The 17,463-nt window shown below is 42.4% G+C and overlaps 1 protein-coding gene across 10 annotated transcripts in view; it reads right to left on the minus strand.

Annotated features, from left to right (window-relative positions):
- Nucleotides 1-2,943: 2,943 nt before the first annotated feature.
- The window catches only part of LOC5519270 (potassium voltage-gated channel subfamily H member 6), a 28,992-nt gene continuing 14,472 nt past the window's right edge, over nucleotides 2,944-17,463 (minus strand). For all 10 annotated transcript variants that reach the window (XM_048733156.1, XM_048733155.1, XM_032364068.2 and 7 more), the window contains 6 exons: nucleotides 15,243-15,665; nucleotides 14,080-14,476; nucleotides 13,551-13,750; nucleotides 5,269-5,521; nucleotides 4,817-5,025; nucleotides 2,944-4,402 (listed from right to left, as the gene is read on the minus strand). In XM_048733156.1, coding sequence (XP_048589113.1) covers nucleotides 3,986-4,402; nucleotides 4,817-5,025; nucleotides 5,269-5,521; nucleotides 13,551-13,750; nucleotides 14,080-14,476; nucleotides 15,243-15,665 — 1,899 coding nt within the window. In that variant the 3' untranslated portion in view covers nucleotides 2,944-3,985. The remainder of the gene's footprint in view (nucleotides 4,403-4,816; nucleotides 5,026-5,268; nucleotides 5,522-13,550; nucleotides 13,751-14,079; nucleotides 14,477-15,242; nucleotides 15,666-17,463) is intronic.

The following is a 17,463-nucleotide window of genomic DNA, read 5'->3' on the forward strand; positions in this document are numbered from 1 at the left end:
CTCGGATAAAAATCTAACCACCTCCGAAAGCACAAAAAGGGATTTTTTTATGCTTTTGCAGTGTCTGTACGGGACTTTTATTGTCGAATTTGGCAACATACCAGAGTGATCTTGCTTATGATTTTGAGTTTTGTCTACAAAATACAAATAGCACGTCTATTGAGCACCAAAAGTGCGTTCACACCCCCTGCACCCCCCTGGGTACGGGCCTGATCACCACCATCTTCAAAGAATTCAACTATGGCCGCCATGTTTGTTTTTGACATGGTTTGGAAAACCGCTTACAATAATTCGCGGGATTTTTCCCTAAAACGTTTGTTTTGATTGGCCAAGAGTTGTGATATTAGAAGGGTTATGATTGGCTATGGGTTACGCTTGAGTCGACGATTATTAGTGACACAACCCCGCTAACCGCAAAAAGTCCTGAATAGCTTCGCTATCCACGACTTAAAAAAAAAACGACCCACAACTCAAGCCTGTTGACCCAGGGTAACACGACCCACAACTCAAGCCTGTGAACCCAGGGTAACACGACCCACAACTCAAGCCTGTGGACCCAGGGTAACACGACTCACAACTCAAGCCTGTGGACCCACAGGGTAACACGACTCACAACTCAAGCCTGTGGACCCACAGGGTAACACGACTCACAACTCAAGCCTGTGGACCCACAGGGTAACACGACTCACAACTCAAGCCTGTGGACCCACAGGGTAACACGACTCACAAGTCAAGCCTGTTGACCCACAGGGTAACACGACTCACAACTCAAGCCTGTGGACCCACAGGGTAACACGACTCACAACTCAAGCCTGTAGACCCAGGGTAACACGACCCACAACTCAAGCCTGTGGACCCAGGGTAACACGACCCACAACTCAAGCCTGTTGACCCAGGGTAACACGACTCACAACTCACGCCTGTGGACCCAGGGTAACACGACTCACAACTCAAGCCTGTGGACCCAGGGTAACACGACTCACAACTCAAGCCTGTGGACCCATGGTAACACGACTCACAACTCAAGCCTGTGGACCCAGGGTAACACGACTCACAACTCACGCCAGTGGACCCAGGGTAACACGACCCACAACTCAAGCCTGTGGACCCAGGGTAACACGACTCACAACTCAAGCCTGTGGACCCATGGTAACACGACTCACAACTCAAGCCTGTGGACCCAGGGTAACACGACTCACAACTCAAGCCTGTGGACCCAGGGTAACACGACTCACAACTCGAGCCTGTGGACCCAGGGTAACACGACCCACAACTCAAGCCTGTGGACACAGGGTAACACGACCCACAACTCAAGCTTGTGGACCCAGGGTAACACGACCCACAACTCAAGCCTGTGGACCCAGGGTAACACGACTCACAACTCAAGCCTGTGGACCCAGGGTAACACGACTCACAACTCAAGCCTGTGGACCCATGGTAACACGACTCACAACTCAAGCCTGTGGACCCAGGGTAACACGACTCACAACTCACGCCTGTGGACCTAGGGTAACACGACCCACAACTCAAGCCTGTGGACCCAGGGTAACACGACTCACAACTCAAGCCTGTGGACCCATGGTAACACGACTCACAACTCAAGCCTGTGGACCCAGGGTAACACAACTCACAACTCAAGCCTGTGGACCCAGGGTAACACGACCCACAACTCAAGCCTGTGGACCCAGGGTAACACGACTCACAACTCAAGCCTGTGGACCCAGGGTAACACGACCCACAACTCAAGCCTGTGATCCCAGGGTAACACAACCCACAACTCAAGCCTGTGGACCCAGGGTAACACGACTCACAACTCAAGCCTGTGGACCCAGGGTAACACACCCACAACTCAAGCCTGTGGACCCAGGGTAACACGACTCACAACTCAAGCCTGTGGACCCAGGGTAACACAACCCACAACTCAAGCCTGTGGATCCACAGGGTAACACGACCCGAACTCAAGCCTGTGGGCCCAGGGTAACACAACCCACAACTCAAGCCTGTGGACCCAGGGTAACACGACTCACAACTCAAGCCTGTGGACCCAGGGTAACACGACCCACAACTCAAGCCTGTGGACCCAGGGTAACACGACTCACAACTCAAGCCTGTGGACCCAGGGTAACACGACTCACAACTCAAGCCTGTGGACCCAGGGTAACACAACCCACAACTCAAGCCTGTGGACCCACAGGGTAACACGACCCGAACTCAAGCCTGTGGGCCCAGGGTAACACAACCCACAACTCAAGCCTGTGGACCCAGGGTAACACGACTCACAACTCAAGCCTGTGGACCCAGGGTAACACGACCCACAACTCAAGCCTGTGGACCCAGGGTAACACGACTCACAACTCAAGCCTGTGGACCCAGGGTAACACGACTCACAACTCAAGCCTGTGGACCCAGGGTAACACGACTCACAACTCAAGCCTGTTGACCCAGGGTAACACGACTCACAACTCAAGCCTGTGGACCCAGGGTAACACGACTCACAACTCAAGCCTGTGGACCCAGGGTAACACAACCCACAACTCAAGCCTGTGGACCCAGGGTAACACAACCCACAACTCAAGCCTGTGGACCCAGGGTAACACGACCCACAACTCAAGCCTGTGGACCCAGGGTAACACGACCCACAACTCAAGCCTGTGGACCCAGGGTAACACGACCCACAACTCAAGCCTGTAGCCCAGGGTAACACGACTCACAACTCAAGCCTGTGGACCCAGGGTAACACACCCACAACTCAAGGTTGGACTTCGTGCACTGTCGCCTTCGGTTGTTTCCTCTTCTAGCGGGGAATTGGCTGCTATGGAGACTTCAACAATGATTTCATGGAATAAAAATCGATTGTATCTTCACAGCGGAAAGTCCCTTTCCCCTTCTGGTCTTGCGAATATTGCTCAGAGTAGGATATCTAAATGACAACACAGCCATACACACATTGTGTAAGTTCTTCCTCTGAATCTTATACAAATAGAGGCATTTTTTAGGGTCGATTATCAGCGATCGACTATTTAACCAGGTAATTAGGTCTAGTTGCGCTTCATGCTTACAATATGCGTACAATAATAGCTTGAAATTACAAAAAGTCTATATTAACAAAACATTATTTATATTCACGTGCATTTCGAATTTCTATAGTTGCTACTATACAAGTATATACATCATATTTTCAAGGCATGAATAATTTAATTAAATATTTCGTTCTATAAATAAATAAATGAATAAATATATATATATATATATATATATATATATAATGAAACTAACTTTAAAGGGACTTTGCCGCTAGTTTTCTTTGGTCCAAAAATTACTCAACAATTCGGAATTCGAGAAGAAAACTATGGATCACTTCATTGTATCTAAACATCACATATCAGTGAATTGTAGTGAATAGCGCCACACAACACCATGTATCACAACACGTGATGGACATTTCGATTATGAAAAAGGAAGAAATACAACTTGCGTTGCCTACATTGTAAGAGGTCAAAAAAACCCGAACAATGTGAAGCTGGATAAAATGTGAGAAAAAGCTATACGTGCATCAACTGTCAGCTTTTTGAGTGCTGGTAATAGATGACATGGATCCGATAAGTAAACGGTTCCAAATTGTGTTCATCTTCATAATGTGAATAAGAATAGATAGCGGTTTCGTAAACAAAAAGACTCGTGTTTTGGTCTCGTGACATTGCCCTCTCCAGTACGGAGATACGAGAACGCGCTCTGCAGTTAGACGAAGTTAGACGCCCTTTATGAGTTATAACTAAATAATAGATTGAAACTTTCAAAAGTTTGTTCATTTTCACAATGTGAATAAGAATAGATAGCGGTTTCGTAAACAAAATGACTCGTGTTCTGGTCTGTTGACATAACTCTCTCTAGTACGGAGATACAAGTACGCGCTCTGCAGTTAGACGAAGCTAGACGCCCTTCATAAGTTATAACTATATAATAGATTGAATTGATCAATGTCCTACTAGACGTTTGTGGTCCTTGGTGCGGCACGGTCGGCACCCTTGCAATCTTTCCCCTCTCGTCTTTCTAACATCTCAAAAAGTCTCTGAAAGTTTTCAAACACCTGATCTTCCATACTAGACATTCGCTTATCGATATTCGCGATTCTTCTGTAAAGATCTCTTAGATGATGTTCTTGGGTAAGATCTAATGACGGTGTTGTAGGCACGCTATTTGATTCATTTGTTGGTATTGTTCCATCCTCCGAGTGTCTTATAGACCCAGATAACTGATTGGGTAGACTACCATTTGTGTTACTGTATTTATGCACAGATATATCAGACGCTGGGTTCGATTTAAGGTTTTGCCGAGCATTGGAAAGCCTTCTGACTGGTGGTTTTGAAGGATCGTCGAGCAAAAAAGCGTCCTCGCCTATTTCCTGTGAGGAAAGATAAAAAAAAGGATGTCATATAACTATTGAGCGATATCATTTAGATGGCTAATAGGGATACCTGCCCTTAATCTCATCCTTGCTTGCTGCGACATCCGTGCTCTCGCCACCCCCGGCTACAGCCACTCAACAACTCCACGACCTTCCTCTATTCCACTATCCACAACCACTATTCTTCATCCCCTTTGGCTCGATGCTCCGGTAACTTCAACCTTCCCTCCCTCCATTCCATTCTCACTCCTCTATCCTATTGCTAGACACTCCCCTTATGGTAACATAATCCTTCCCTGCATCCACTCTATTCTCACTCCCTACTTCCCTTTGGCAGGATGCTCCCTTCACCTGCCCCACCACCTCTACCCTCCCCTCCCTCCAACTCCCTCTATTGTACTATCATTTTACCTCGTCAATGTTGCCAAGGTTGTAAGCCAGCTCTAAGTGGTCAAGGAAGTCCTCTTGGAATGTCGGGTACGCCTTTAGCACGATTAGCAAGTCGCTCCAAGTAATCGAATGGATCTCCGAATGCGTTTGGATGAGCAAGCTCGCATTAGCCTTTGGGATGTAGGAGCTATTGATAGAACTATAATCGCAGCTTATTGTGTCCCCTTTACCTGTGAAAATTGTGAAAAAGTGACGGAATTACGGTCTGAGGAGAGGTCACATTAATACTAAAAATATACTTAAATGTAGCTATATGCAATATTCTGGAGGTTTGTCATCGTTTGAGCATACTACAAGTCAGTTCACCAAGGGAATCCGATGGTCGACGACCGGAGTCCATCACACTAGACAACCCTCACTAAAATTTACGCAGTGCGGATAGTGCCAGGCAATTCTTAGGTCTATAAAATTACCTAAAACCAAGCATGTTTCCTTGTCCTTAATAACTTCGATTGAACCTTTCACGAGAAAGAGAAGTCTGTCGATCTGGTCGCCCTGTTTCACTACAAAGTGTCCAGGAAGAAAGTGCTGTATGGTGAATCTGAGTGAGAGAGCTCGCAAGCAGCCATCATCTGCGTTAGCAAATGCCATGCATTCGTTGAACAGTTTCTTGTGTAAGTGATGGCGAACATCGGCTTGGAGGCATTCGGGAAAGCGCTTAAGCACCTAGAGAAAACCATAACAAACGATGACAATTAGAACTAATTAACGCAAAGGCTAATATTATTGTTCAGATTTCAGGTCACAAGAGGTGGCATTTATTTTTGGCTTTTTTGATTGCTTGAATAAAGTACTGTGGAATACTCTCCGATATTTGTGCTCTCGTTTTTTTTTTCAAAGTAGACAGCTGCAAAAACCATAATATATTTTTACGTTTTAAATTAAAGGGAAAGGTCCAAGCAATTGGACGGGAATTTGTAGGCGCGTGTTTTGGAAGCAATAAATCATTGTAGCAATTGAGATAATAATAATAATAATAATAATAATAATAATAATAATAATAATAATAATAATAATAATAATAATAATAATAATAATAATAATAATAATAATAATAATAATAATAATAATAATCGATTTTTATAGCGCCACTTCTACTATGAATCCAGTGGCGCTTTACAATATAAAAATTAAGGTAACAATATTTTATATAAAGTATTTAAAACTTTGTAACTTAGACTAAACTAACTAACTGACTAACTAATTAGCAAACTAACTAACTAACTGACTGACAGACTGACTGACTGACTGACCGACCGACCGACCGACCGACCGACCGACCGACCGACTGACTGACTGACTGACTGACTGACTGACTGACTGACTGACTGACTGACTGACTGACTGACTGACTGACTAACTAACTAACTAGCTAGCCTAGACTAACTAACTAACTCATAGCATCTCAAAATACACTTGATATAAGAAATATAGTAAAAACTGCAAACAATTCAATAGAAAGAAAACTTAGTATAGGGGAAAAAATATATATATATATATTAATATATAATGCTAGAAATGATAGGTTCTTTAAAACATGTTAAAAAGCACTTCTGAAAAGATGGGTTTTAACCATTGTCTTGAATTCATTTAAACTGTCGCAATTTCTTATGTTCAGAGGTAAGGAATTCCAGAGCCTAGGCGCAGTGTGTGAAAATGATTTATAGCCATAAGTTTTAAGATTGCACATAGGCTCTACCAGTAAGCCTTTCTTTTCAGAGCGCAGACTTCTTCGTGGAACATAAGGTGTAAGCAATTCATTTAAATAGGAAGGAGCTAGGCCATTTAAAGATTTGAAAGTTAAAAGTAGTATTTTGAAAATTATTCTTTCGGGAATAGGCAGCCAATGGAGCTCCTGTAAGATAGGGGTTATATGGTCAAATTTACGTACACCAGTGAGAATGCGTGCTGCAGAGTTTTGGACAGATTGGAGTTTACGGACATGTTCTTGTTTCAGGCCTGAAAGAAGCGAGTTACAATAGTCCAGCCTAGACGTGACAAATGCATGGAGAAGTATCTCGCAGTGTTTAAATGAGATTTGCATATGTTTTTTACTTGTTTGTCCATTGACATTTCACTGTCGAACCATGTTCCAATGTTTTTTTGCGGAATCAGATATCTCAACAACATCAGACCCAACATTGATGAAACTCAGATTAGGTTTAGGGCTATGACGAGCATGAAGTACGAGAAGTTCCGTCTTATCACCGTTTAGAAGAAGCTTATTGGCTGTCATCCATCTATTAATGTCGTCGATACATGATTCAACTAAGTGTCGCGACAGAGCAGGTTCTGTCGCGATATAACATTTTATGATTAGTTCATGGCAGTACGAATAAATTCAACGCATACGCTGGGGGTGGGGAACTGGGGACACGTGCCTCCCAAATATTTAAAAAAATATAAGAAACTGACCAGCAGGGGTGTGGCTGTGCCCCCATATATTTTCTTAATGTTTCTGTATTGTGCCCCCCCCCAATATTTTCTTAATGTTTCTGTATTGTGCCCCACCCCCCCACCCCAAAATCTAACGTGGCCTGCTACGGCTCTGATACTTAGTTTTATCGGAGCTGCTAGCTATATCGAAGACACTATGTAGGTTGAAACATTTAGAAAATGAATAAATCTTCCTTTTGTGACGCAATTGTTCGAACGAATTGTTCGTACTTAAGATGTATTCTTAATAACGAGTGGTTCTAGTAGAGGTGAAGAGAAACACAGTAATTCGCTATTTCAAGGCTGTTGTGGTGTCCCTGCCGCTTGTCTTGTCCCATCTTATCTTGTCTTTATCTTATCTATATTGATGTGTTTATTGTGTATTTGTGTGTAGCCGGCGAAGTTATTAAAAAAAATAATACATAAAAAAATAAATAAAAAAATAAAAATAAATAAATAAATAAAAAATAAATAAATAAATAAATAAATAAATAAATAAATAAATAAATAAATAAATAAATAAATAAATAAATGAATGAATGAATGAATGAATGAATGAATGAATGAATGAATGAATGAATGAATGAATGAATGAATGAATGAATGAATGAATAGATTCATGGGCCTTTTTGTAACCGAGTCGTGTTCCTTTTTGTAACTTTGTTCCTTTTTGTAACCAAGGTTTGGTTACGAAAGGGAACAGTGCTCCTTTTTGTAACATAGGCCAAGTTACAAAAAGGAGCATATGTTCCTTTTTGTAACCATGTGCTCCCTTTTGTAACATTTGTGATCCTTTTTGTAACCTAAGCCAAGTTACAAAAAGGAGCACATGTTCCCTTTCGTAACTTTGGGTGTTCCTTTTGGTAACCTTAGAAAATAGGGCTTAATTCAGAAACTGAATTCTACAGTAAATATCCAAACCCTATTTAAACGACAAATAAAACGTTTTATTCTTATCTCCTACATTGTATGAGTACATTTTAGTGTAACAATAAGTTGTAGAATAAGATTGATAATGTCGGTGCTCCATCATTTATATCATCAATAATACGCAGCCAGTGACATCCTTGCTTCTATTTCATTCCCTGAATTTGTTTTTATTTAATGATATACATCGATACACATTTTTGTCGATTCATGAGCGTTTTAAACACTAAAATATTAAGGTTTACATCCCACATTGAGAGGAGTATGCAAGGCTCAATCGATAACGTCTTCCCCTCATTTTGAAGTCCACACGACGTTTAGAGGTAATTTCCGCGTTTGCTTTCTTTATGGTGCCCCAACACCATGCGGATGAAATGCTCTGGATATTTGTATGGGAGCCCCCCTTAGCTCCCTTGAATATCCATTAACACTTGTGAGGGGCAATAGGGCGATTTAGGCCCTAAAAAGGGACGCGTGTTGCGCAGGTTATGATTACTATGCTCTGTTTCTATCATAAGATGGCTAGCTGTGACCCAGTCAAAATGGAGAAATCATATAAAAGACAGAAACATCGCTGTCCAGTGCCTGCCTGTCAGAAAGAGGTGATTCACCTCCCTCGCCATTTGATAACAGTGCACAAATGGAGCCGCGAAAAGGCATTAGAGGCACTGTCTGTGTTCGACCTTAGGGCAAAAAAAAACGAAGTCAGAGGCTGTCCCAGAGCAAAGAGCCAAGCGGACCTACAAACGTCGGGTTTGTTCGTTCCCAGGGTTCAACCTGATCGTGCGAAGGTTGCACAACCACCTGAATGCAAAACATAAGTTAAGTCGACACGACGAGAGATACAAACAGCTATTGAAAGAATCGCGATGGGAAGAGATAGGCGAAGATTTCCAGGAAGAGTGTGTAGTAGAGATCTCCTCTGACACCGAGTCCGAGCCCGAGCAAGAGCCCGATCCCCAGAGCCAGAGCCAAAGCAAGGGCAAGGGCAAGGGCAAGGGCAAGGGCAAGGGCAAGGGCAAGGGCAAGGGCAAGGGCAAGGTCCAAGGCCAGAGCCAGAGCCAGAGCCAGAGCCAGAGCCAGAGCCAGAGCCAGAGCCAGAGCCAGAGCCAGAGCCAGAGCCAGAGCCAGAGCCAGAGCCAGAGCCAGAGCCAGAGCCAGAGCCAGAGCCAGAGCCAGAGCCAGAGCCAGAGCCAAAGCCAGAGCAAGAGCAGTCAATCCAGTACAATGTCATCTAATGAAGAAGAAATGTGCCTCCAGGAAATCCATAGAAAATCCGAAAAAGCCAAAGCTATAATGAGAGGAGGTCAAGTAGATCAACACAAATACAGCTCAAGTGATGACGATAGTGATGAAGTTATCCCTTCGTCGCCGATTGGAAAGAAGAGGAGCATCTTTCCTAAGCGCGCGCTAGCCGATATTCACAACGACACTCCAAAGGTTATCAAGAAGAGAACAACTGGGGGATTGGCAGGAGAATAATCTTCACCGACACTATGGAAAGCAACTGCAGTAGACAATAGCAAGGAAAAGGATGACTTATCAACGTCGAGCCCAGCAGAGGAGATAGAAGACAAAGACTACGAGCCAGATGGAGAAGATGAGGATGAAGACGAAGATAATGAAGGTTGTGGTAATGATGATGAGGATAATGATATCGATGTTACGGATGAAGAAGATGAATTGATGATGAAGGCAGAAACGCTGATGAAAGATGATGAAGGCAGAAACGATGACACAGATAAGATATTGGACGCATTTTTACAATGGCTTCAAGGTATCGATGGAGGTAGAAGAGAGTTGCGTACCGCTAAGCAATATGTTGCTCAGGTTCACGCAATCATCAAGGATGTAGATCCAGATGAGCTGCGCATCGACAGCATCCTGAATAAGAAGCATCTTCGAGACAAATGGTTACAGAAATTGGAACGTAATAGGAAGCCAGGGACCTGCAAGGCATATTTAGGTTCATTATCAAGATTTATCCGTTTCCTTGTTGTGGAAAAGTTAGAAGACCTAAAGCTAACAGAAGAGCATGTGACGAAGGTCAGAGTGCAAGTCCAAGAGTGGTCGGCTTCTTTTAAGAAGCCGTTCAAAGAAAGAAGATGGGAGAAGCATCAAGAAGACCTAGAGAAACTCATAACCCCGGAGGACGTCCAGAAGTTTTCAAAGTCGGCTTCAGTAAGAGCGGCAATCTCGACACTGGGAAGATACATGGAAAAGGAAGGGTCCCCGGGTCAGACAGACTTTTGTACTATCAGAGACCATCTCATCACTCGCCTATGCATCGAGAATGCATGTAGAGCTGGCCCGATCGCAAATATGACTTTGCGGGATCTAGATAGAGCCACGAAAGACGGCGATGAAATGATTGTCACCATTTTGAAGCGCAAGACATCTGCCTCGGCAGGCCCAGCCCATGTAGTGCTAAGTCCCACAGTCTTCACCTGGCTAAAGGCGTATGTAAAATACATGAGAAACAAGGTCAGCGGAGCAGGAACAGATCCCGATGAGAAGGTTTTCATCAGCTTCACAGCGAGTGAGATGACATCATTTATGATATCTGCTCAACTTAATTCCTTGTGGCAAAAGGCTGTCGAGAATATTAGAGTAAATGCAGCTTCATTCCGTAAAGCAGCTGTTTCCGTGGTCCACGAAGAGCACCAACATCTGAGGAAGGACCTAGCCGACCTCATGGGACACAATCAAAAGACCGCCGAAAAATTCTCGTTAAGCAGAAGTCTAAGTCGGCTGCAAAACCCTTCTTTTCTCAGAAATATCATGTATGCGGAAGGGGCATCACATGTAGAAGCAAGTGAAGCCCTGTCTGTGAAGAATGGGGAAGCAGAAAAGTCTGGTCGTCACCACTGGACAGAGAAAGAAGAGGAGGCTATCCAAATGGTATTTAAGGGTGCCATTGAAGAATGCAAGCTTCGGTTAGATGCCGTGAAGCAAGAAATACCCAAGCACCCCCCTTCTGGCGCATATCGACGCCTTGAAGGTTTACGATAAAGTAAGGAGATTGATGAAGAAAGAAAATACACAAGCGAGCCCTTGCCTCCCCACAGAGAAAATGACCCAACAAGAGAAGATGGAAAGAATGTTGGGTCGGGAAGATGCTGAAGAATCATGCCTCAAGAGTAAGGGGTCTCAAGTATTTACAGATTCGCAGTCTAATCTCTGTCTGCGACTGTTTCATGATCTCCTACACAACAATGACAGGATCGAGAGAAAAGCCTTGATGGAACGAGTCATGAGAGATGACGAGGCCAAGAAAGAGTTGTCTGCGTTTACTCCACAACAACTTGCTGACAAGGTGCGTGCAGAGCGCAACAAAGCTAAGAAGTCAAAGTAGTAGAAACAATCTAATGACCACTCCAGGCATTTTCAGCCGTTTTCAGCCATTTTCGCGTTTGTAGTAAGTTCAGTTGTTAAAAATGTTTGCGCAAGAGGATTCGAAGGATTCACTAAAATTGTTGTTAATGACTTGTTTGTTCATACGGAACACAGAGACATTATTATACTTAAATGTATATAAAGAGGCGTTGTTATACTTGAATGTATACACAGAGACGTTATTATACTTAAATGTATACACAGAGACGTTATTATACTTAAATGTATACACAGAGACGTTATTATACTTAAATGTATACACAGAGACGTTATGAGCAGCAACAGCAAGCGACATTATTAATAAAGCTGCCCTGTAAAGCTGTAGTATGTTTCTATGAGTACACCCATCTCTGAGCACTCTCAATCCATGTGTAGTTTGAGGAAAGACGAATAGTAGATTATGATTTAAGGCCAGTTTGAGTTATCCGCTTTCCTAGAGGCTGCTAAAAATTGCAAAAGTCAAGGAAATAGCGAAAACCTTATTCTGATACAGCACACGAATGATGCATTTTACCCAGTCTCCAAGAATCGTCATATCTCAGTCATTTTAATTCAAAGAGCTATTAAACTCAGGAAAAGCAAATACGAATAGCATCTGATGATTCTTGTTAGGCTTGCTTGTGTTATACGTCTTTCAAGAGGCTGCAAAGAAGCTGCAAATATCGAAACAATATAGCGGGGAATTCAAAATGTGCCTATTATCCTTGGAGATTTGACCAAAAAACTGAAACACAGAAAATGAAAATACTAACAAGTACTCTCTGAATCGAATGGTTGTCTATCCCTGCTTCAGTTTTTAGTTGTTTCACCATGATTTTAAACATAAATAAACCTAATTTTTCTGATAATTGTTACACTAAAAGAGACATGATTTTTGCGGTCGTTCCTTTTCGTAACCTGACATATATTTCAATAAAATATTATTGTGATCTCACATATATATTTCTTTGCTATAAACAGACCTATAAAACATTATCAAACCTAGAATTGCATAGAAATAAAAATCTTTTTAAATAAAATACTTTTTTATCCTGCACTAGTTATAGCACCCCAAAATGTTCCTTTTTGTAACATTTAAGCATTTTCAGCGGGTCAAGGAAAAAAATCAAAAAAGCAATTTCTTCTACGTTCTTGCTTTACTTCTTGGATATGTTCCCCACCAATATTTGATCTCTTTTATACATGCATAAGCAAAAAGATCCACCGCTTCATTGGGTATTTATTTCAAATCTCTCGGGCCGGATAGAAAGTGCCAAAATTTGAGTATTTTTGGATTCGCCTCTGAGGCCAATTTCGCTCGAGTTTTCTTTATAAATCATTTATATTTAGGTGAAATGTAACCAAGTTTTGAGAGAATCTTCCTTAACTATCCTTCTATGCGTACAACGAGTTGAGGGGCCTCAAGCGGAAGAACTCGATCGATTTTACGCTTTTTTGTGAGGTGACTTTAAGTGCGTTAAATTTGAATCTTATGATTGGCACGGGTCCCCATAAAGTCCATTGATCTGAGCACGGTCTTGAAGCCTCGAAAATTCTACGCAAATCAAAGCAGGTTAGGAAGCTAGGAGGGGTATGCTAAAGTCCAGATAGATGATATATCCCGATGATACAGCGTGATTTCGGTTTTTCTGTATTTTTGTTGGCTGAAACCTAAAGGGTGTTCCTTTTTGTAACATTTTGCTCTTTAACTTTAAATATCATCGCCAATTTTTAAGTTGGGTTTATTTAGTTTTCACCATCCAATATCTGCTTAAAAATCTTCCTATAGATATATTCGCTATGATTTAATGATGTTCCTGATTGAAAAGGGGTGAAGTTGAAAAAATGTTACGAAAGGGAACCACGATGAATCTGTGAATGAATGAATGAATGAATGAATGAATGGATGGATGGATGAATGAATGAATGAATAAATAAATAAATAAATAACACTCACATGATCGACGTCAACTCCTTTAGTGTAGATCCATTCATGTCTGAAGAACTCCTCGAGATCGTCCCGTAAGGAAGGAGGAACCTTGTTGAACTTGGAGAATTCCTCGATGACCCGCAGGTCCCTATGGAACCTCGAGGTTCGTGAGTACAGCCTCTGAATAATGGCGGTCATGTTACCAAATATGGCAGCGTAGAACAGGGCTATGGAAAGTGATTAGTCGATGTCAAGCAACATTCTTCAGAGAGTAGATGACAGAGTAATGCAGAGTTCGGGTCTTAACTTTAAGAAGGAAAAAGCAGAACAAGTGAGATAACGTAAAAAAGGGTTAAGGTGAGGTAATTTAAGGATGTGTAGTAACAGTTTTCGGCGCAAGCTACCGTGGCCACCTTGACAGTTTGGACAAGTTAGCAAATCATTCTGCCAGAAACGTACTGAACCAACCGATCAACTGGTTTTCCTCACATTAACGCCACAAGCTTATGTTCACCGCCTTGGGAACAGCAACGGTAAACATGTCAAAGCATCTTACCTCCTACAAGCATGACGCACACTGAGAAAGCCTTCTCGGCGTTTGTGTTGGGCGAGACGTTTCCAAACCCAACAGTCGTGAGACTTGTTAATGTGAAGTACAGGGATGTAACGTAACGCGAGTTGACATTTGGCCACGTGGAATGGTCCGAAGCATTGTATTTTAACGCATTTTTGCCTTCCATTGCAAGAAGCCATATCCAGCCATTGGTGTTATGAATCTCGTGGTGACCAATAGCATGCCATATACAAGCCAGCCAATGAGCGAGAAGCATGAATAAGCACGTGAGAAGGACGACCACAGCAAGACCGTACTCTGAGTATCGATCAAGCTTTCTCGCGACGCGGACAAGACGTAGTAACCGCGCAGTTTTAAACAATCCCATAAGGGTGGCAGCCTGGAAAAAGGAAATATCACTTGTTAATGATGTGTTCATGATGTTGTTCAGCTGCGCTGCGCTCGCCCGCACTCGAAGATAGGATCGTATCCGAAAACGGCCAGGTGATGTTCTGTTAGATATATAGATAATCTTTCAAATATATGAAATATTTCAGATGCCCGCGAAAATACTGAAAGCTCATTGGTTAAAACTTGTAAGCACCACATATGTTGGTAAATATGATACCAACATCGGTTGCAGTGACGATATCAGTTTTTATCATTTTGCTATGGCCATATCATACAATAAAGTGCAATGCGGGCTACTGTGGCTGACAAACTGAGAAAATTTGCCAACTAGCATGCTAGAAACACAGTTTTGAGGCAGAAACCTATAACTCACTTAAAGGTGTTTTCACCGAAGCATAGCTAGTAGAGGGAGACTACTATGAGACCACTATGACAGCAGTGATAAAAAGGAAGATTTTCACTAAAGCATTTCTTTGCCTTGTTTGTTGGCCTATGAAGTACATGTAAATTAGAAACCACATTTCTTGCATCGCCATTAGTTTTCGTTGGTTAACTTCACAAAAATATGAAGGTGGCCACGGTAGCGCGGGTTGTATCAGATAGCATGTTTCTCGTTTCCTTATTGGTTAACTTCACAAAACTGTCAAGGTGGCCACGCTAGCGCGCGTCGCAATGTAAAATACAGAAGTGTTTTAGCTAGTTACTGTTAGTTATTATTGTATAACAAACAAACGCAAAGAGCTATTTTTTCTTACCCCTTCTTTAGTCGGGTTGATCATAAACTCAAATGGAATAGCAGCGAAGAAGTCGACCACGAACCACGTCTTGAGATAATGCAGACCAATGTTCTTGGGATTACTAATGATCTCATCGCTATCTTGAGCGACGTAAGTCGAACGAAAGTTTATAAATATATCCACAATGAACATGAGGTCTACCCAGAGGTTGCACACGTGGAGAGGAGTGACATCTGATAGGAACCAAATGGGCGTGTTCTCCTTGATAACTTGGTACGGCAGAGAAAAGACTACAGTGTAGGGGATCTCTATGGCAGTGTACATGACGAGAATGAGGATTAGCCAATCCCAGATAGCCTTGAACAAAGAATCGTGGCGGATCGTCCATGGGTGGATCTTCGCTTGTGTCCGTGACGTTGATGTTGGATTCAAGGACATAACCTAGTAACATTAATATTAAGAGTAAGCCGCTGGGATTGTCCTTTTTATTTTAGTACAGTGAGATAAGAGCTGTAGCCATGTATGACTATGACCAAGGTGGCCTGCTTGCAAGCGGTCTCGGTGTTATATTGCGGAATACCTGCTCCTTTCGATGAAAAACAGACGAACCACGTGGCTTAATATTCAAGATGGCGCCCGATCACCTAAGGGTGGGTTGGAGTGGGTTTTCCGCAATTATAATACCGAGTACCGCCTGCAAGCAGGCTATGACCAAGGCAAAATCACATTATGATAAAATCAAAATTACATTATGACCGAGTAAAATTAGCCTTATTGCAAAGGAATCACATTACATTATGACCAAGGAAATTTCACTTTATGACCAAGGCAAATTCACATTATGACCGAGGCAATTTCACTTTATGACCAAGGCAAATTCACATTATGACCGAGGCAATTTCACTTTATGACCAAGGCAAATTCACATTATGACCGAGGCAAATTCACATTATGACCGAGGCAAATTCACATTATGACCGAGGTAAATTCACATTATGACCGAGGCAAATTCACATTATGACCGAGGCAAATTCACATTATGACCGAGGCAAATTCGCATTATGACCGAGACAAATCCACATTATGACCGAGGCAAATTCACATTATGACCGAGGCAAATTCACATTATGACCGAGGTAAATTCACATTATGACCGAGGCAAATTCACATTATGACCGAGGCAAATTCACATTATGACCGAGGCAAATTCGCATTATGACCGAGACAAATCCACATTATGACCGAGGCAAATCCACATTATGACCGAGGCAAATTCACATTATGACCGAGGCAAATTCACATTATGACCGAGGCAAATTCACATTATGACCAAGGCAAATTCGCATTATGACCGAGGTAAATTCACATTATGACCGAGGCAAACTTAATTTAGGACTGAGGCAAATTCGCATTATGACCGAGGCAAATTCGCATTATGACCGAGGCAAATTCGCATTATGACCAAGGCAAATTCGCATTATGTCTGAGGCAAATTCGCATTATGACCGAGGCAAATCCGCATTATGACCAAGGCAAATTCGCATTATGACCTAGGCAAATTCGAATTATGACCGAGGCAAATTCGCATTATGACCGAGGCAAATTCGCATTATGACTGAGGCAAATTCGCATTATGACCGAGGCAAATTCGCATTATGACTGAGGCAAATTCGCATTATGACCGAGGCAAATTAACATTTTGAACGGGGCAAATTCGAATTATGACCAAGGCAAATTCGCATTATGTCTGAGGCAAATTCGCATTATGACCGAGGCAAATTCGCATTATGACCAAGGCAAATTCGCATTATGACCGAGGCAAATTCGAATTATGACCGAGGCAAATTCGCATTATGACCGAGGCAAATTCGCATTATGACCGAGGCAAATTCGCATTATGTCTGAGGCAAATTCGCATTATGACCGAGGCAAATTCGCATTATGACCAAGGCAAATTCACATTTTGAACGGGGCAAATTCTAATTATGTCTGAGGCAAATTCGCATTATGACCAAGGCAAATTCACATTATGACCAAGGCAAATTCGCATTATGACCAAGTCAAATTCACATTTTGAACGGGGCAAATTCGCATTATGACCGAGGCAAATTCGCATTATGTCTGAGGCAAATTCGCATTATGACCGAGGCAAATTCGCATTATGACCAAGTCAAATTCACATTTTGAACGGGGCAAATTCGCATTATGACCAAGGCAAATTCGCATTATGACCAAGGCA

The sequence above is a fragment of the Nematostella vectensis genome, chromosome 10 (assembly GCF_932526225.1).
Source record: "Nematostella vectensis chromosome 10, jaNemVect1.1, whole genome shotgun sequence".
NCBI classification, from domain to species: Eukaryota; Metazoa; Cnidaria; class Anthozoa; order Actiniaria; family Edwardsiidae; genus Nematostella; species Nematostella vectensis.